Here is a 21,935-nt window from a genome sequence, read left to right as displayed (position 1 = left end):
GGATACACCATGATGTGGGATCTACAGACAGAGCAACGATGAGTGCCGGAGAGAGACAGCGTGCCTGCTGGCCTTTGGGTCTCGGGGTTCTGAAATGAATGGACCTCGCTTCCACACGGTACAACAAGCATCCCAAAGTGGATGATGTAAACAGTTAAATTACTAAGTCATTATTCAAGCTCAAAATACTTCCATGAAAACGGCATACAAAAAAAAAAAAAAAAAGACATATAAATTACATTTAAGGTCTGTACATGATTCTTTAAAAAAAAAAAATAACAATACTGTGTTCTGTACAATATTGCTTCCTTTTGAACATTCTAAACCCAAGAAATATTTTCCCTTGAATTCCAGCAGAGTGGGCAAAATACACATGCAATATAATTAAAACCATTTCACAAAAATACAGGATGGTGTGGGTTTCTATAAAGGCACATTTTGCTTGAATATAGGGAGCTCCCATTTCAGAAGCCCCCGTTTCTTGGGACCCTGGGAGGTGGCAGTGTGCTGTCCTGCTAATCTTTGGCTGGGAGAACATGACTGGCAGGGAGGCAGCAGGGAGAAATGGCGCTCCCTCCATCCTTAAACCAGCAGGCTGGCTGATGAGGATCTCAGAGCCCGAGGTACCCCCTGCTACTCCTTCACAGACCTGTTCTCCCCACATTTCTAAGGCTTGGTCCGTATACCATATGGAGTGAAGATGTTGCCTGTGTTTCTGCAGGGAGTACGCAGCTCACTAGTGATTGAGCACCAGGATGAATGCAGGCAGAACAGGGCTCACTATGTGTCCTGCTTCTGAAGAGGTCACACTACGGGGCCCCTGCCCAGCTCAGGCACAGGTGTGGCCTCCAGACAAACAGGAGGACCCAGAGGCAGCTCTGAGTGCAGAGAATGAACAAGACAGGTGCAGGATTTTCGGTCACTGAGTCTGCAAACCAGCCCTCCAGTGCCTGGGCTCTTGTGATCACTGTGGTTTGTGATCTCTGTGGGTCACAGTGGGGTCTCATCTCCTGGTGCCTGGGCCCTGTGTGCCCCTCAGGCTTCCAGCTGGACTTGTGCTTCGTCCATCTGCAGAGTGTCATTGTCCCCGAGGAGCTCCGTCTCTGGGACACAGCCGTCTTCTTCCTCCTCTGCTTCCTGCACAGGGCTCTGGACCACATCTTCCGGGATGTTCTGAGCATCCTCAGTGCCCTCCGAGAGCAGAGCTGCCCTGTCTGCCACGGATGTGTTGGAGGGGGCCGTAGTGACGTAGCCTGTGCTGGTGGAGCCGCTGCCACTGTGGTGTGAGCTGGGTTTGGGGACCATCTGAGGGGGCACCTGCTGTGGAGCCATTTGCATAGGGATCTGGACCGGGTAGAAGTTGGGCAGGTACGCCCCATAGGCAGGCACTGGCTGGTAGCCGTTGACAGGGATGTAGAGCTGCGGCGGGGGCACCATGGGTCTGATCTGGCCCTTCATGGGGATGAACTGGGGCTGTGGGAAGGGCTGGGCCTTCTGCTTGGGGCCCAGGTAGCGAGCGTTGCTCACATTGCTCACGGGGCTGGTGCTCAGGGAGCTGGTCTGCGTGGTGTTGCTGGCTCCCGAGGTCTGCGCTGAGCTGTTGTAGTTGGACAGGTTGCCCCAGGCTCGCAGCCGGCTGTGGATGTCCTTGAAGCGTGGTCGCCTGCTGGGGAACTCGTTCCAGCACTCGATCATGAGGGCATAGACCCAGGCAGGGCAGTCATCCGGGCAGGGCAGCACCTGCCGGTTGCGGATCATCTCCACCACGTCCTGGTTGGAGTACCCACAGTAGGGCTGCAGGCCGTAGCTGAAGACCTCCCACAGGACCACGCCGTAGGACCAGATGTCCGAGTCGATGGAAAACTTGCCGTACATGATTGCCTCGGGGGACATCCAACGGATGGGCAGCAGCGAGTTCCCCATCAGCTTGTAGTAATCGGCAGAATACACCTCGCGGAAGAGGCCCAAGTCTGAGATCTTCACGTTCAGCTTGTCATACACCAGCACGTTGCGGGTGGCCAGGTCCTTGTGGACCACGTGGTGGCCGGACAGATACTCCATCCCTGCTGCGATCTGCGCCACGATGTGCACAAAGTCGGGGGGCTCCAGGGCGGACTTCACTGTGCGGTCGTCATCGGTGCTGCCCACGTCTGAGTGGGGCGAGCGCATGACCAGGAACTCGTGGAGGTCACCGTGCGAGCAGTAGCTGAAGATCATGCTGAGGGGCTGGTCCTTGGTCACCATGCCCAGCAGGCAGACGATGTTGGGGTGCTGCAGCCGAGCCCGCAGCATGGCCTCGTGCCTGAACTCCTCCCGGAGCGGGCCCTCTGCTTTGTCCTTCAGCGTCTTGATGGCCACCACCTGGGTCTGCTCCCCCTGGGTGGGCCCAAACAGATGGCCTTTGTAGACCTTACCAAACCGGTCCTCCCCCAGCTCCTCCATGAACCTCACTGAGGACAAGCTGATCTCCTTGAGTTTGGCCTGTCAAAAAGAAAAGCCCCAAATTAAACTTTTTTGGCCATTGCCAATGGCAGAGGAGAAACAGGGAGAGTGGGAGGGGGTCAGAAGCATCCCTTGTGCCACCATCACCTGGCAGAAGACCCCCTGGTCCTAACTGTCCTGCACATGGCCACCCACAGTGTGCTCTGATGCAGTCTGTCTGAGTCCTCCCACGGTCCCAACCAGTCTGCATATTAGGTTCCTCCAAAATGTGACCAAGGTGCTACTGCAGACCTCCCTCTCACCCCCACGTGTGTGGGCACACGGGTGTGTTTGCACGTACTCACACTCAGACACATGTCCCGCGACCGTGCCTGAGCACCAGCTCTCCCACAGCCACCCTGCGCTCTCCCAGTGGGCTGCCTTCACATCCCTCCTGTGTGTGGCTACACCACAGCCAGATCCTCCTCGGCTCCATCCAGCCCACGGCCAATCCTCAGCACCTCCCTGGCTGAAGGGATGGATGAGCCAACTCTCCCTGACCACCTCGAAGGGCCCTTCCAAGTTGGGGGGAACAGCGCTCCCCAGAGCTTGAGACGAAGGTAAACACCCTCAGGAAGGCGGGCAAGGCTGGCACCTGCTTTTCACCTGCTGTATTTCAGAATTTCCTACCTGCCTCCCTGTCTCTCAGAGGTGGCTGGTCCCTCCTACCCACATGAAAAGACTGGTGTTCTCTGCTTCCCCCAGAATCAAATGCAGCAAGACCAATCTGAATGGAAACTGGGTCCCAGTCCCTTAAAAATGCCACCAGCAGCCTCAAATTGTAGAACTGTTTTGTTTTTTTTTTTTCTTTTTCTTAGGTCACCCTGTGGACAGAGTTGAGGCACCTGAGCAGCGAAGACTGTTTGCTGGGCCACACAAGGGGCCCTGGTCTAGTTGTGGGGGAGAAGCTGTGGACTTCATATTTAGTGAATTCCAAATATGCCTGCCATTCATTTTCTAAAGTCACACACACATACACACACACACCAATGTATTTTAGAGAAAAAAAATAGCAAGATAAAATTATGTGCTGTGTATGGAGGAAATGAAGAAACCGGGGTCTCCCGGGTGACCCACCCTGGAGGACACAGCCTCAAAAAGCTGCCTTGTTAGAAGACAAAAGCAAAGACCTGTTTGTGCTGGTTGATGAGTGGCATCTCCACGTCCTGGCTGGGCGAGGCCATCAGCTGCCGGCGCTGAGGGGTGGACGCGGATGCTTTCTGTTTGTTGCGGCACATGCAGACCAGGAAGAAGAGGCAGGCGATGACCAAGGGAATGGCGATGCTGGGAACCAGGATGTACAGAATGCCCATCTTGCTGCTGTGTCGGGGGCCTGCGAATGAGAAAGAGGCTTTGGTGACTCTTCAGAAAACATCCCCCCTTTCAACTCAGTTCTCTATCAGCTGCCCAGGCAAAACATGTCAGCGCAAGTGGACAATCCAATAAATCACACAAAGGAGCAAAACTGTACACCAAACCTTAAAAAAAAATACCGCTCATCCTACTGTGGAAACCACCACAAACCACCCCCAACAGGGAAACAAACACTTTTCTTTCCTGATGCTTTGGACACACTGGGCACAGGTATTGAGCGGTATGACATTTGTCACCAAGGTCTCCTGATTTTGGTGAGATTTAGGAAACACATCTGATGTCCTTGACCATGGGGGGGTCAAACTTGGCTCAAACGTGGGATTAGAAACGACCTTTTCCTCCTTCAGTATTTTGATTTTTTAAACATTTCTGTATCATGTTAACATTGCCTTTTAGAATACTACTTAAAATGCATTTAATTTAAAAGACCAAGGGAAATCCATGAATTTGCCCAATACAATATGCAAAAAGGGTAAAGGAATTCTTGAAAAACAGGAGGTACCAACAGTAGGAAGCTTTCAACTACCTTCTGCTTTTCTTTCCGGGTGAAAAGCAGCGCTTTGTCTCCCCCTACAGGGTTTATGGGAAGTGGCAGCGGGGCACACAGAGCCAGGCTGCAAGACCACTGTCAGCAGGGGATGGGTCCTGGGGGCTGGGCAAGGCAGGTGGCCCAACCCTCCAGCCCAGCACCTCCTCTGAACCTTCAAGGCTACTGTATTTCAGAGCCTGTGGCCTGACTAAAGAAGGCTGACCCCTTCCCTGTATGTGATGAAAGGTGGGCTCTCTAGAGGTACTTCCCTATATCCCCAGGGAACTATGTGGTCCTATGTTTACCCCTTGGCTTGGTGAATAACTACCCCACACTTGAACAGCTCTATGACCAGGGTCAATGAGCTCCCCATTGGAAGAAAACAAAAAATTTCTGGCCAACATGATCTATGAAAAAATTGATTTGGTCTCAAAATGAGTAGTCTAGTGCTCTCTTAGGAAAAGTCACAATGTCCCAAACCTAGTCTCATCTGTGCCCTCCAAATAAGATAAAAATCAAATAAAGTGAAAGTCAAAACTCTCTTCTGTCTCCACCCAGCAATTTCCCCCATCCCCAAAGTGTCCAGGAGGCAGTGTTCCTGAAGCCTCAGGGCCCATGGACATTAGATTCCAGTTTGTTTTCCATTATTAGGATGAGGAGTGCAAGCTGTCCCTCATGCCAAAATCAGGAGCAAGAACTCTGTCATTGCAATTACATGATCATCTTTCTTGTTATGATCTTTTAAAAATTACCAATACAACGCATGCTTATTGGGGAAAAAGTGGACGGCAGAAATGTGGCATTAAAAAGTAAATATTCCTAGCTATTAAAAGCTATCATATTGTTAATAGGTTAATACTCCATTTATTATGTATATTTTAATTTCAACCACATGAAACCACTGACATTTAACTCTTCTGATATCCAGGAACTGTAGTTTCATATGGTGTTTTACATGAGACCAGACTTCATTTTAAATTGAATTGTGTCACCTGTATTTTCCTGCTCCTGGTTTTGGAACAGAATCAAATATTTTGGACAGGTCCGTGGGTTCTTTTATAGCTGTGTACTACTCCCCAATATGGATGCACTTCCACTATCCCATGCAACCTCCTACTGATAAATTAGTCTATTTTGCATTTAGCTCTCGGGAGTGTTTCTGCAAGAAATATCCTTGCATTTCTGCCCTGTAAATGCAGCTACCTCTGCAACATAAGATTCCAGTAATTGCCAGATCAAACAATGCACCTATTTTTCTTAATGGGCACAAATAACGTCCTTCCTGGCAGGAAATAGATTTAAAGGACGGTATCAGGGTTGAGCTCCTGGTATTTTCATTCTAACAGTTTATTCCTACTATGAACACACATTCCTGAAGAGGTGTCTGAGCTGCTCAGCAAAAGCAATGATAAATCTGGAGCCACCGAATCACAGCTTCAAAACCGTACTCAAAACAGGTACTCGCTCCTCAGTAGGGCGGGCGTACCTGGGCTTCACAGGAGGGGGTGTCCGGGCACAGGGGAGCCTTAGCTGCCCCACAGATTGACCTGTCCTTCTGCATGATCCCACAGTCTCCCACCAACCCACCAACTCCAGATCCCAGCTGAGTTCAGTTACTCAACTACCAAAACGTACACAATTCAAACTCAGAGACAATAACCGCTGAAGTTCAATCATTGACTACACAATCTTTCCCTATTTTTTATGTAGCAGAGATGCTCAGAGGGAATGTTAAGAGACCATGGATTCTATTTTCTCCTTATTCTACCAGTTCTGTGTGTGAAAGCTCAGAAGCAGGGAAAAAGCCCAAAAGATGGGAGCGGCGGACCAGGGGTTGGGGGGGAGCATCTTTGTTTATATTGTGAGATAATGTCCGTGGAGGGACAGAGATGCCAGCTGAATTCCAGGACTGGATCCAGGTAAAGGGATGGAGGAAGGGTCCAGAATGCAAACAGTAGCTGCCACTGTGAGCTGAACTGATGGGCTACTTGCACAACATTCTCCAGACTTCTCCCATTTTAAGACACCCCATAAGGATCTGATTTTATGTCACAATCAGCATCAGTTTTGTTTAAAACAATCACAGTGGTTAAGATGGGGCTCTGTGGTCCCCTCTGTCCGGAGGCAAGACAGAACATTCTCATCACAGGTGAACTCAACAGTCAACATTTTAAAAAAAGAGAGAGAATACATACTACACGAGGGTACGTCACACAGTTCCATGCGTACGTTTTTATTCTGCGTAAAGCACCAGGGGCCTTCCATCTGGCCTCCGGGGTTCCGGCAGTAGGCATGCCCCCCTCCAAGCTCGGGGAAGTCTGCGCTGGACAGGTGGTGGCTGTGGGGGTGCTGCAGGGCCCAGGGCTGGCACTGGTGCCCCGACTTGGTGGTGCTGGCAGTCCCTCTGTAGTCTGAGCCCGAGCCGTTGTAGCACTGATGATCTGAGAGAGGCAGACGCATTAGGAGGCGCGAACACCCGGGGAACTGGCCCACCCTGGGGGTACAGAGTTCACCTCCTTCAACTATTTATTTCAGGAAGGAACAAACCCACTTGGCCTGCATGAGCCCAAATGGGAATTTCCAAAAGACCAGAGGATTTTACATATCGTCCAAGAAAAGCAGCATTAAAAATAAGGACTCAATAAAGTCTTAAGCCCATAAATAAAATTGAGGGCACCTTAGGGACATATGTGAAGGAAAGCTGTCAGAAGTTATTCCATGGCCCTGAAACCACCTTTGGAAATGTCAATACCGACCTCATTCTCACTCATACTAAAATCAGAATTGAATTGTACAAATCCCAGCGGCTCCGGAGGCTGAGGCAGGAGGATCACAAGTTCAAAGCCAGCCTCAGCAACGGTGAGGTGCTAAACAACTTAACAAGACCCTGTCTCTAAATAAAATACAAAGTAGTGCTTGAGTGCTCCCAGGTTCAATCCCTGGTACAAAAAAAAAAGAACTATATCAGCACCAAGGACAAATCCTAGGCCTGGCCCTGCAACCTGGAGACCACCTCCACCACCCAGGGAGAAGCCAGGCTCAGCCACTGTGAGGACAGTGTCTATGGAGGAGCCAGGGCTAAGGATGTGCATGTGTTGAACATTGACCTCGTGTTTATCTCATGCCCTCTTCTAAGGTTTAATTATTAACTCACCTAATCTTCATTCCAGCTCCACAAGGTCAGTGCTATTGTCCCTCATGGAACATGAGGACACAGGAGTGTAAGCAGCTCCCTCAGGTCACACTGGAAGCCCGGAGCCAGGAGTTATGAGGGACATGCTGGACCCTGAGGCCAGGCCCTACCTGCCTCGGCAGGGCACCCTGTGCACTTGTGGAAACCCCAGACTCGTCAGAAGCAAAAACATCCCTGGAGCCTGAGAGGAAAGGGGGTCTCACCTCTCCTGGGGACAACCACCCTGACATTCTCGGAGATGTCGGCAGAACTGCCTGCCCCATGCCTTCTTCCCTGACTGGCCGTGCCGCCCCGCCAGGGCCTACTACATACCCAGAGAACACAGGCTGCTCTGCTGCCGGGGAGGGGGGGTGGGGGCATGGCTTTCGTCCTCTACAGACCCCCGAGGGGCCACACACACCCAGCCTCAGGTTCAGAAGAGTTAAGTGCCCCACTCTGCAGCTGAGGTCCTGTATTGCAGGGAAAGGTGACCATCCAGATTCCCTTTTGTAGGGACACAGTTGCTTCTGGGTCCTTCTGAGCTCCCACCAGGCATCACCTCCACGTCTCCAACTTGTGTGAGGCTGAGAAACCTGCAGGTTTCCGGGCACTGTGCTTCGGAGGTCTGGAGAGAGGCCTGGGAGTCCACGTTTTCCCCAAGGCCCAAGATGCTGTGGACCATCATAGAAGCTGGGAGGCTGGTCCTCTCCTCAACCTCCCTGCAGGTTTCCATGGCAGAAACCTGGATCACTCCCCATCTGGAGACAGGAAATCCCCAGCTCCAGGGACTCAAGGGACTTAACTCCAGTCCCCCAAGATGGACAGCGTTCAAGCAGGGTGTGGATCTGGGTCTGAGTCACTTGGAATCCCTAGCTCTTGACCACCAGGTGGCTGCCCCGTGGGCTGGGGGACTGGACAGAGAGGCTCTGGCTGCTGTGCCCTGCTGCAGCCAGGCCGAGGGGTCCCCTGGCAACAGGCCGACTCGGAGCCCCCATTTCCAGCCCACACCCTGCCCCTCTCTGCTCCCGGGGTGGGCACTCACAGCGGCCCAGCCTCTCGGCCGGGATGCCGATGCGCATGCAGTTGGCTGCGTCCGGGCTCTCGGGCAGGGGCAGCGCCTCGCACTTGGGCAGCTGCAGGCGCATGAGGATGAGCGGGTTGGAGCGCGCGATCGTGTACTCCTGGCGGCACAGGTCGCTCTCCAGGACCTCGCACTCGTCGCGGCACAGCTCCCGCGGCTTGGGCGCCCGGGAGCGGGCGTCACACAGCGGGAACACGAAGTGGCAGAAGGACGGAATGGCGAACTGCGAGCACTGGTCCGACAGGTGCGTGGAGGTCCCGATCATGGTGAAGGCCGCTGCGGAGACGCGAGACCCGGTGAGCGGTGGGGGGGGGGGGGGGGGGGCTGCGCCCCCAACCCCCTCGGAGCCCGCGCTCTGCACCTCGACACCCCGAACCTTCGTCCCCAGGTGGCCCTGCCACCTGCACCTCTTCCCCGGGCACCCATCCCTCCAGCCCCAGGTGAGAAGGGAGGGGATAAATGGGGCCTGGGTGGCTGCGCTTGTGCTGACCCTGGACAGCCGACGGGCGCCCTGGGCCCGGGGCCCTCCAACGCAGGGAGGAAACTTACGAGACGGAATTCAGTCTCTGGCACTTGAAGTGCCATCTGTAGCCAGCAGGTGGCGTTGCTGCCACCCACTTACTCTGGGAAGACCCCCCTGGGCACCAGCAGCCGGTTCAGGACCTTTGTCAACCTGTGATGGAGGCCTCTCAGTCCTTTCTGAGCCCATTCAGTAAAGTGATTTGCTGAGACCCCACTTGGTGGAGTGAAAATGCTCACAGAGCCTATAAAATGGGCCGGGAAGTGAGGGGTCCAGGAGTAGGCTGGCCGAGAACCTGATTCCCTCTAACACATTTTAGTTCTGTGACATGATTCAGTGTCCACACTTCTCGTGCCCCTTAGCTGCACAGCTTGGGGACCAGAAGTATTTTGGTTTGGGGATGTTTTCAGATTCTGGAGTATTTGCATACACACAAAGAGACATCCAGAGGAAACCCATTTTTAAACATAAAATTCACCCACATACGCATAGCCTGAAAGCAATTCTGCAAAATATTTTTAATAATTTTGTGCACAAAACAGTTTGTGTGCCCTGAATCATCAAAAGTTAGGTTTGGAATTTTCCACTTGTGTCATGTTGGTGCTCAAAAAGTTTCAGGTGTTGGAGTATTTTGGATTTTGGATTTTTGGATTAGGGATGCTCAGGTTGACAGATAAGAGGTGGTGGGACCTCTAAGAGGTGGGGCTTAGTGGGAGATCATTAGATTTGCTGGCCACAAACCCACTGGCCCTCAGAAGGGTCCAAGGTAGTTCTCTTAGGATTCTGCTTAGATCTCTCTTGTCATAAAAGAACAAGCCTGGGCCCCCCTGGGCTGTTCTGGCTTCCTGTTATATATGTTATCAGTCCTCCTTGCACGTGCTCTCATCATGGTGCCTGCCATTCATCACGTGATGAAGCCAAGGGGAACTCATCAGAGCTGGTATCATGCAGTTTAGACTTTCAGCCTCTGAATCTGTGAGCTATACAGACCTCTTTCCTTTATAGTACCCAGCAAGCGAGAAAAAAGAGAGATTCACTCTCTGAGCCATGAACAATAAAATGTACAAGTGGCAGCTGCCTGCAGGAAGATGACCTTCAAGTGCTTGATGTCTCATGATGTCTGTGGCTCCTACCTGTGATTCGGTTTTCAATCTCCCCCTGCATCTGGAGAGAGTCCACATAAATGGTCCGGTTCCCAATAAAACGTGCACAGGCGATTCCCCGGTAAGGCTGGCAGAATCCATCCTCCTGGTAGTCATCCCTGGTGAAAGCACACAAGGTCCGTAAGCGCAGCAGGAGATATCAAACATTCCCAATGATTTGATTTTTAAATCCAGCATCTTACAATCCGAGAATTTTGCCCTTTAGTATTTACCCAGAGCTGAAAACTTAGAAGTCCACACAAAAACTCACATGAATATTTACAGCAGCTTTGTTCAAAATTGCTGAAACTTGGAGAAAACTAAGAGGCACTTCAGGAGGTAACTGGACAAACAGAAGTGGACGCACCCAGACAGTGGAATAGTATTCAGTGCTAACATGAAATGAACTATTGAGCCACACCACAAAGGGAGGAAATTGAAATGCACATTACTGGTGAAAGGAACCAATCTGGAAAGGCTACACACTGTGTGATCCCAACTATATGACACCCTGGAAATGCAGAAGTCTGAAATCAGTAAAAAGACCAGTGGTTGCCAGAGGTAAAGTCGGGGGACGGGCAAAGGCATGCAGAAGACTTTTAGGGCAGAGAAAACTTTTAGGGCAGAGAAAACTTTTAGGGCAGAGAAACTATTGCCAATTATCGTGGTCATCACGGGGGTCATTACACATTGGTCAAAATCCATAGAAGGTAAAACACAAAGAGTGACCCTGAATGTAGAGCACAGAGTCCAGTTCACAATGATGTATCAACATGGGCTCATCAACTGTAATTAATAGGGGAGACTGTGGGGAGGGGAGGGGAGAGAACAGGAAACTCTCTGACTTTCTGTTCAGCATTTCTGTCAACCTGAAAGAGCTCTCAAATTAATCTCTTAATTAAGAACAAAACCCAAACACCCTGGCATTGTTAAAGGAGTGCTGGACGCAGGAGGGCTCCTTAATGGTGAGACGTGGCTGGGCAGGTGGTTCTGTATAAACACATAAATGCACCACTGGATACATCTTCCAAACAAAAGTGAAACAAAGAAACTATAGAACTCAATAACACAATCAATAACTTAAACTTAACTGACATATATAGAATATTTCATCCTTCAATGAGCAAATAAATTTTCTTCTCATCAGCACCTGGATCCTTCTCTAAAATAGACCAGGTATTATGCCACAAAGCAACTCTTAGCAAATATAAAAAAGTAGAGATACTACCCTGCATTTTATCAGACCACAATGGAATGAAATCAGAAATCAGTGATAAAATAAAAAATAAAAGCAACTCTAACACCTGGAGACTAAATAATATGCTATTAAATAAACAATAAATTGCAAAAGGTATCAAGGAAGAGATTAAAATATTCTTAGAGGTAAATGAGAACACTGATATAACATATTGAAATCTCGAGAATGCGAATCATTCAGAGTGGCTCCCACACTCTAGGATACTATGAAGGCAGTTCTAAGAGGAAAGTTCATTGCATTGAGTTCATTCTTTCAAAGAAGAAAAAGTCAATAAATAAATGATTTAACATTACATCTCAAACCCTAGAAAAAGAACAAATCAACCCCAAAACAGTAGAAGACAGGAAACAATTAAAATCAGAGCTGAAATCAATGAAATTGAAACAAAGAAAATTTGAAAAAATTGACAAAACAAAAAGTTGGTTCTTTGAAAAAATAAATTAAATTGATAAACCATTAGCCATGCTAATGAAGAGAAGGAGAGAGAAAACTCAAATTACTAACATCCATGATAAAAAAGGAAATATCATGATGGACACTACAGAAATACATAAGATACTTAGAAATTACTTGGAAAATTTGTACTCCAGTAAAATAGAAAATACCAAAGACATCAACGAATTTCTAGAGGCATATGATATACCCAAACTAAATCAGAATGACATACACAATTTAAACAGATCAATTTCAAGCAAGGAAACAGAGGATACCATCAGAAGCCTACCAACCAAGAAAAGCCCAGGACTAGATGGACACACAGATGAGTTCTCCAAGACCTTTAAAGAATAACTAATACCAATACTCCTCAAACTATCTCATGAAATAGAAAAAGAGGGAGCACTTTCAAACACATTCTATGAAACCAATATCACCCTGATTCCAAAACCAGACAAAGACACATCAAAAAAAAAAAAAAAAAAAAGAAAAAGAAAAAAGAAAAGAAAGAAAGAAAACTTCAGACCAATATCTACAATGAATATAGATGCAAAAATTTTCAATAAAATTCTGGCAAATCGAATACAAAAACATATCTGAAATATAGTCACCATCCCAGAGATGTGAGGTAGGTTAAACACAGGAAATCAATAGATGTAATTCATCACGTCAATAGACTCAAAGATAAAAATCCCATGATCATCTTAATAGATGCAGAGAAAGAATTTTACAAAATACAGCACCCCTTCATGTTCAAAATACTAGAAAAACTATGGATATCAGGAATACATCTCAACATTGTAAAAGCTATCCATGTTAAGCCCCAGGCCAACATCATTCTAAAAGGAGAAAAATTGAAAGCATTCCCTTTAAAAATGGGAACAGGACAGGGATGCCCTCTTTCAACACTTCTATTTAACATAGTTCTTGAAACTCTAGCCAGAACAATTAGACAAACAAAAGAAATTAAAGGGATACAGATAGGGAAAGAAGAACTCAAATCATCACTATGTGCTGACAATATGATTCTATAACTAGAAGAACTAAAAAATTCCCCCAGAAATCTTCTAGAATAAATGAATTCAGCAAAATAGCAAGATATAAAATTAACACCCATAAATCAAAGACATTTCTGTTCATCATTGACAAATTCTCAGAAAAGAGAAACTAGGAAAAACACCTCATTTACAATAGCCTCAAAAAAAAAAAAAAACTTGGGAATCAATGAAAGACCTCTACAATGAAAACAATAGAAAGCTAAAGAAAGAAATTATAGAAGATCTTAGGAGATGGAAAGATCTACCTTGTTCTTGGATAGGCAGAATTAATATTGTCAAAATGACCACACTACCAAAAGCACTATACATTGATTCAATGCAATCCCAATCAAAATCCCAATAACATTTCTCATAGAAATAGAAAAAGTAATCATGAAATCCATCTGGAAAAATAAGAGATGCAGAATAGCCAAAGCAGTCCTTAGCAAGAAGAGTGAAGCAGGTGGCATCATTAAACCAGACCTTTCCAGTGCCTCACACATGCCAGGCAAGCACTCTACCACTGAGCCACAACCCCAGCCCCATCTGTCCAACATTTCTATGTTGGTACTGAGCACCACAATAAGAAAAATGTGACAGGTCGGTAAGTAGGTAGGTTGATGATAGGTATTTAGATAGACTTAGGTGATAGATAAATGGCATATAGTTTAGAAAGGAAGATATAAATCTGTCTTTAGTCATAGACAATATCATAATTTACTCAGACTTTTCCAAGGGATATATTTAAAAATAAGTACACCTAATATGGATTTTGCAAGGCCACAGGATAAGTTCAATCTACAAGAAGCGATAGCATGTTTATGAGAGCAAGAATTTGCAAATACAATTTATATACCCTTGTACATATATATTTATATATATATAAATTTCATTTGCAAACTGATATTTTAATGTTACTGCAGGTCATATGTATATACACACACATGCATTATGTATATAATATACACAAAGAACTTGCAATAACATTAAAAGCTACCTGAAATAGTGGTCAAATCCACAGAGAGGGAAATAGAATGGTGTTTACCATGGGCTGGGACGATGGAAGAATAGGGAGTTAGTGCTTAATGGGGTCAGAGTTTCAGCTTGGGAGGATGATAAAGTACTGGAGTTGGATGGATGTGACAATAGAATGAACCGATCATACCTAATGGCACTGCACTCTACATTGGAAAATGGTGCAAATACTTAGGAGTGGATTTAACGAAAGATGACCAAGACTTCCACACTTGAAACTTCAGACCATCACATAAAGAAAAGAAAACCTGAATACATGGAAACACTTTCAGAGACTGGAACCTCTAGAGTTTTAAGGTGACAATTCTCCCCAAAGTGCCATACCACCCCAATAAAATGCTAGTAAGATTTTTTTTTTAATTTTTTAATTTTCATGTGGTGCTGAGAATCGAACCCAGTGCTAGTAAGATTTTTTCATAAATTATTCTTAATTTCACAGGGAAGTAAAACTATATAATGAGAAAGGAGTAAATGAGTAAAATTAACTTCACTGGTAAAGAACACACTGACACCACACACCTCCAGATGTTATATCCTGGAAGGATAAAGCCACAAAAGGCCAAGGAATGATTCCGGGTTACAAGACACTAAACCAGCATGGTTAATGTCCTATTCTAGGGAGGAAATCTGAAGAATATTAGGGGGATAATTGGAGAAAGTAGAATATGAATGGAACATATTCTGAACTTGAAATGTTGAGTTATAAGGCAACACACACTCAAGTATTAAGGGGCATCTTTTATTCACTATGGGATTCAAGGAGAGTTACATTTTCCAAAAAACAGAACCTATCATGACAAGGTAGCACTGAGAAAGAAAATGAGCCTGGCTTCTCTCTTGCTTCAACCTCTGTTCGAATTGAATTGAACTTGATAAAGCTGATGGCCTAATGATTTTAACATCAAATCTGGTACGTCGGTCTTTTGCCTGGGTTCACTAACCAGCTATAAGGCAGTTTGGTTTCTCCTGAAGTCACTTTTAATTACTGCTGGCACTACAGTTGGAAGTTTGAACTGTTTTTGATAGTGCTACTTTTCTGTAATTAAGGATGAAGTTGAATTATGTTTATGACAGTTTCCCCCAAAATAGCAAGGGAAGGAGCTGGAAGTAGAAGATATCCAAGTTCTGTTTAAATGCTCTGGGTATGAGCAAGGCCTTTGAATCATGCCCATGGAGATGCTCCTTATGTGGTTCAATACAGGAGCCTGGAGATGGGGATATAAGTTGGAGCTGGAAATGGAGATTCCAGGATCATGAGTAATTAAGTAGAGAAGGGTGGAAGACTTGGAATTGCTTGACATCTATTAAGTTAAAGAATAAGAGGGATCAGGACATGGCACCACAGAAGGTGATTTCCCAGAGGCCAAGAATTAGGATAACTTTTAATTGTTCAAAAGGACAACAGGCATTCTAGAAGCAGCATGATATGCATGCACACACTCATGGGTCACGAGGTTGGTCCAGGGAAGGCGGGGGCTCTGATGTCGAGGTTTCGGACAGCATCCCCCAACCCTGCCCCCTCAGCATGCAGTACATGTGGATGGGCCCACCCCAGTGACAGAACAGATAAACATATGAAATGCCACATACGTAGCCTGGTGTTAATTCCCTGGACATGGCCCAAATCACCACCTGAGTAAGTCACAATAACCCTGTTCTTTGAGCCTGCATCAGTGGGGAAACCACCCTTTTTAAAGCTTTTATTCTCCGTATACACACCCTCCACACCCCCGATGAACACAGATGGAAGGTAAATTGCTTACCTCCCAGGACACCCAGTCTCACCTCTCCCCACGCACAGATGCTGAAGCTAGACTCATGGCCAGCGCCCACATGTGTGGGCCTGTGAGGGTGGTAGCAGGCAGGGACAGTGCAGTGTGTCATCCACTCGTGTTCCTCTCTGAGAACCAACAGCAGTGCGTCCTATGCTGCCATTCTGTGCACTGGGGTAAACCCGACTCTGTTATTAGTCATGGACTCGACTCTCCAGTTCCACAGACAGGATACACCACTTGACCAAGGAGGAAAGAAGGAGAACCATTGGGCATTCGCTAAGGGAATGGCCCCAGAGAGGGGTCACTGCAGAGGATAGAGTGGATGAAATAGAGAATTTGTGGATTGTTCAGTGCCTTAATTTCATTATTTCCCTCTGTCTTCACTTTGGTTAACTTCCAGCCATGTCATAAGCACACCGTCATAAGGGAGGGATCAATCTGCAACGTGATCATAAAAGAAAATCATGGTTGCCGAAAGATGACATCCAATGAGCTGATGTCTCAGACCACAGGGTGTCTAACCAAAGATGGTCCTTGTGTGATAAAGCCATTTGCCAGAGAGCAGAATGGGTGGTCCCAGGGGGTAGGGTGGACTTGGGAGATGTGGGTGAGTGGACACAGAATTTCAGTTTGGAAATTCACATGGAGTAAGTTCAAAAGATCTGCTGTATAACATGGTAACTATAGTTAATAACTATATACCATATACTTGAAAATGGCTGAAAGAGTAGATTTTAAGTGTTTTCACCATATACCCATGCAAAAATGATAAGTATATGAGACATATGCATTGGCAGGGGTGGGGGGGAGGTATTGGAGATTGACCCAAGGCCTTGTGAAAACTTAAGTGCATGCTCTACTACTGAGTTACAACTCCACTTTTACATGTATATATTATATGTGTGTGTGTGTATGTGTGTTTATCGTTTTTATCTGCCAAATAAAAAATAAATTAACTACTCTAAGAAAGTCATCGACCAGCACAAAGTCAGTAAATTAATCCAGCAGGGCATCAGAATAATTCAGTCTGAGTGGGTTTTAGTCTAGTTATTCAAAAATAGGAACTCTATTATGTAACAGAATATTAACATCATAAAAGTGGAAAATCTACACTGTCATCTTTGATTCTGGAAAAGTGAGTGTAAAAATGAAGGGTTCTCATTATTAGTGAAAATAAATGTGTAAACAAACTATAAACAGAAGAACAGAAAAAGATGTGCTTTGACAAGATGCTGGAAGTCCTAGGCCACGCAATAAGACAAGAAGAAATAAAAGCTAAGGCTTAGAAAAACCAAATCATATATCTATTACTTGTAGAAGACTTGACTTCCCCCACAGAGAAAAACATGTAAAAGATGTTACAGAAAGTTAACGAAATGAAAAAATTCAACAGAGTTGTAGAATACAAGATCAGTATGTAAAATTCAATGTGTTTTTGAGCCACCATCAACACAAAACTTGAAAATAAAATGTGGGAAGGAAAGATAAGGTTATCATTAGCAGAAACAATGAGCCACCTATAATATATATAAGAAAAGATATGCCATGTAGAGATGATGGAGAAAACCATACAATTTTTTTTAAAGAAACAGAGAAAAATAATCACGAAACCACAAACTACAGAGAACATCAGTTCTCTCAGAGACAACAGACTTCTTTGCAATTCCTATAAAAGTACAAACATAGGGGCTGGGATTGTGGCTCAGCGGTAGAGCGCTCGCCTGGCACAGGCAGGACCCGGGTTCGGTCCTCAGCACCACATAAAAATAAAGAGACATTGTGTTGTGTCCCATCTACACCTAAAAAATAATTTAAAAATTTTTAAAAAAGTAAAAACATAAAACTCTCATGGAAAAGTGGAAGGCAAATAACAGTCCAGAAAATTTAGAAAAATGGTCGAGTAATAAGACAGGTGTATTATTTATCAGCCCAGTGCCATAACCAATATCACAGTTGGGAGGGTTGAAACAATGCAAATCTGTTTCTCATACTTCTGGATGCTGAAAGTCCAAGGTGCTGGCCATTTTGGTTCCTGGTCGGGGCTCCCTTCCTGCCTTACCCATGGCTCCCTTCTTGCTGAGTTCTTCACATGATAGGTGTGAGAGGGTTAGATTTGATGTCCTTTCGTCTTCTGTAAGGACACTGATTCTATCCCACCAGAGCTCCAACCGTGTCTCTAATAGGGAGACACATTGGGATAGGACTTCAACCTAATCAATTTGGTGGGGGGCACAATGTAGCCCTTAGCAGTAGGTGAGGTACCTTCCGTTACCTGTGGCAACATATACTAAATGTCAGAATGTTGAACATCAGTCCATAATCAAAAGCTATAGTTAAAAACAAAACAAAACAGAGACCCTATAGGTAGACCCATACGTATAGAAATTTTACCTATAACAAAAGTGGTGTTAAATTTAATAATACGGATGAGATCATCATTAGATGGTGCCAAGGTATTAGGTCATGTATATAGTGAAGTATAACAATAGGATACTAGCTTCTATCAGCATAAAAAACTCGATTCTAGATGGAGCAAAAACTATGCAATTATATCTGGATAACATTCTAAAACTCTTACAAAGAAATAACAAGAAGGGAACTATCCTAATGGAAAAAAAATGGACCAAACACAGCCAATTTTGATTATTTCTGGTAGTTTGTTTCTATAAAGTCATTACAGACACCGAATTAGCAGAAATGGAGCCACCATTCATAGTGGGTATACAGTTAATTTTCTACAAGTCTCTAGTCACAACATTTTCTTCCACCTATCAATAATACACTGCCTTGTTTAATGTGTTTCTGTTTAAAGATACTGTATTTAATATATATATCATTGACTGGTGAGCATCGAAGTCACAGCCAACAGCATTATAACTCATGCCTGAACAAAGCTTGTGAACACACATATTTCTTCTGAGGCACATCCCAGCCTTCTCAGGCTTTGGATGGCTAGACAGCATTTTGGCACCATGCCCGGGAGCCACTTTAGCCGGGGAAATCACCAAGAAAAAGCATGAAAACATGAAAAACGTGACACTAAATAGACCACAAAAAGGATATCTGTTTATAATCTGAGAACTAAAACAAGTAGTGTTGCCACGTGACCTCAACTGGCAAAGCGTGTGTTGTGACTCGGATGTTTTTACCACTCTGCACATATCCATGAATGACCAGGAAAACACCCCGGATGCTGATTTTGAGTTTCCAAATAAACCATAGTGAGTAAGGAACTTTGCAAACAGGGAATCTGCAAATCATGAGGGCAGGTTTTGTGTGAGCAAACAATTCAGTGGCTATTAAACCAAAAAGATGATGTTCAACCTCATCATTAACATGAATCTAACATAAAATTATCCTATGGCCCAAGACACTGGCGAAAATATTAAGTTCTGGTAATACTATGTTCTAGAAAGAGTCAGGGGATACGATAACTCACTCGTTGCTGCCAGGACTCTGAGTCCCTCAGCCTCTGGGGAGGGCAACCTGGCTATTCCTGGGGAGAAGGGAAGTGGCCACCTGCAACTCCACCTGAGACAGAGGTCTTGGGAGGACACTTACCCTCAAGGACAAGAAGACGTGGGACAGAGGCCCACTGTGAGATGGTTATGCATTATTGACAAGAGCTAACCTGTGTCTGCAGGCCGTGAATGTGTCATTAAAAGCAGCACTGGCGCAGAGATTTGAACACTGAGTATTAGATAAAATGAGCCATGTCTTATGTGGAATTTTACTTTGGAAAATCGTCCTCTCCAACATTTCCCCCAAATCTAGTTGCATACACTAAACAGAGACCTACATAGAACAGTATGTAAAATGTGATTTTGTTTGACCTTTTTTTTTTTTTTTTTAAAGTAGTTCAGGTTAGTAAAATAGATTCCTGGCAAATGCAAAAAAAAAAAAAAAAAAAAAAAAGAAAGAAAGAAAGAAAGAAAGTAGGAATAGCTATTTATTCAAAACTGAATTCAAGGCAAAAAGTATTAAAAGGAACTGAACCATGTACAGCCAGAGGAATGAGAAGTTGTGCTCCATTTGTGTATAATATGTCAAAATGTATTCTACTCTCATGCATAACTAATTGAACAAATTTTAAAAATAAATATAAATGAAAAAATAATACAACAAAAATCAGAAAGCAATAAAAAATTTTAAAACCCAAATAACTGTTTGGAGGCAGGGAAATGCAGCCAGAATGATGTTCAGAAGAAACTTTATAGGCTTAAATACATTTACATGTTGAGAACTCTTATCCATAAAATGCTTACCACTGTAATGTTTCAGACTCTGGAGTTTTTTTGGATTTTGGAATATTTGCCTAGACTTTATAGGTTGAGCCTATCTAATCTGAAAAACGAAAATGCTCCAAATTCTGAAACTTTTGAGCACTGGACAAGAATCTCGAAAAGCTTGGGATCTTAAAGTATTTCAGATTTTGGATTTTCACATTAGGAATGTTCAACCTGAATCTGAACATTAAAAAATTACTAATAAATATTAGTTTTACAAGATGTTAGAATGATATAAAAGATCACTTGGACCACTACACAAGAGAGTAGCCAAACTTAAGAAGACTGACCGCCCCAAATGTAAATGACACTTGGGGTGGTCAGTCTTCTTAACTTTAGCTACTCTTTTATGTAGTGACCAGAGCTTTCAATGCTATTGGTAGAAGCACAAAGTGAGGTACAAGGACTTTAGGAAAAGGTCTAGGAACTTCTTTAAAAATCATGCACATAACCCAACAATTCTATGCCTAGATAACATTAGCAGAAATGAAAATACATGTCCATAAAAATCTTGTATGAGAATATCCATAGCAGCTGTATTGACATAGCCAAAGACTGTAATAATGTGTGTAGGTGTCCATCCATGGGAGGTTGGATAAGCCCACTTGGATGTTCATAAGATGGAAACTACTTGGCAATGAACAGCAAAAACCCGCTGTCACAGCTACAGTGTAGATGAATCTCAGAAACATCATGCTAAGTGAAGGAGGCAGGCTTACACAGCTACGGGCTTCAAGATTCACTTCTGTGAAGTTCTAGAATAGGTAAGACTCATCCATGAAAAAATAAATAAATAAACAGTATGGTGAGTGCATGGAGAGGGGAGTGATTTGGAAGTCCCATGGCTGAACTTTCTAGCATGTCAATGCTCTGTACTGGGACAGGGGTTTACTGCAGAGGCTTGTGTGCCTGTTAGCTCTTATTGGTGATACTGAAAATCTGTATGTTATATTGTATGAAAACTTGAACTAAAAAAGTAGAAATGGGAAAGGGAACAAATATAAAACTCCTTAATGATATCTATCCTGAACTATTTCAGGATAGGTATAAAATAATTGCAACACGTTGTGAAATAAATGAGAAATAAGATGGACTGATGGTATGGATGGAGGAGTAGGTGGAAAGAGAAGCAAGAAAGTTAGCAGAGTAAAATGTAATATTAGGACATGTCTGGCAGGTACATGGATATTCTGTATAAAATTCCTTCTGTTTTCATATATTTGAAATATCTCATAATACATTGTTAGGAAAATAAGAATGCTTTAAAACATGAAGTGGTTCTTGATAGGAAAATTCAATTTAGATTTCAGTTTTCACCAAATTTACATAGTATTCATTATAATTCCAACCAAAACACCATCAGAATATTTCAAGGAAATTGGGGCATTCTTCTAATAAGGTATAATAAGAAAAAGCCATAAATTATTTATAAGTAACAAAAGAGTTTTAATTTCTTTATGACTAAGAAATAAGATAGGAATAATTATTTAAAATCATTAAAAGACAACATAAAGGGAAAATACAATGAGGTAAGTGAGAAATGGGAGATATCAGTGCCAAGAACTTCACATTCACAGGCTCAGCCTCAGCCTCAGTAATGGGGGAATGGAGAATAAAGTAGGCAAGATAACATTATTTCATCCTTCAAAGTAGCAAAAATTAACAAACTTGGAAATCATCTTATGGAAGATAAAGAGAACCATGTTTTCTTATATCATGCAGGAAAGTAACCTGTGAACAGTTGTTGTCTGTATTGATTATAGTAGTCTCCCCTTATCTGTGAGAAATACATCCAGAGAATAGCTAAACT

The 21,935-nt window shown here is 44.4% G+C and overlaps 1 protein-coding gene across 2 annotated transcripts in view; it reads right to left on the bottom strand.

Moving 5' to 3' along the window:
- Positions 1 to 993: 993 nt before the first annotated feature.
- ROR2 (receptor tyrosine kinase like orphan receptor 2) overlaps positions 994 to 21,935 on the bottom strand; it is a 198,549-nt gene continuing 177,607 nt past the window's right edge. Inside the window, exons 5-9 of one of the 2 annotated variants that reach the window (XM_081262897.1) lie at positions 10,291 to 10,418; positions 8,599 to 8,913; positions 6,580 to 6,825; positions 3,612 to 3,814; positions 994 to 2,481 (exon numbers count right to left, since the gene is read on the bottom strand). In XM_081262897.1, the coding sequence (XP_081119023.1) occupies positions 1,036 to 2,481; positions 3,612 to 3,814; positions 6,580 to 6,825; positions 8,599 to 8,913; positions 10,291 to 10,418 (2,338 nt within the window). In that variant the 3' untranslated portion in view covers positions 994 to 1,035. The remainder of the gene's footprint in view (positions 2,482 to 3,611; positions 3,815 to 6,579; positions 6,826 to 8,598; positions 8,914 to 10,290; positions 10,419 to 21,935) is intronic. The other variant, XR_014018251.1, reaches the window with a different exon arrangement.

Source organism: Spermophilus citellus, assembly GCF_964194105.1.
Source record: "Spermophilus citellus genome assembly, chromosome: 12".
Taxonomy (NCBI): domain Eukaryota; kingdom Metazoa; phylum Chordata; class Mammalia; order Rodentia; family Sciuridae; genus Spermophilus; species Spermophilus citellus.
This window is presented reverse-complemented; position numbering and strand designations above follow the sequence as displayed.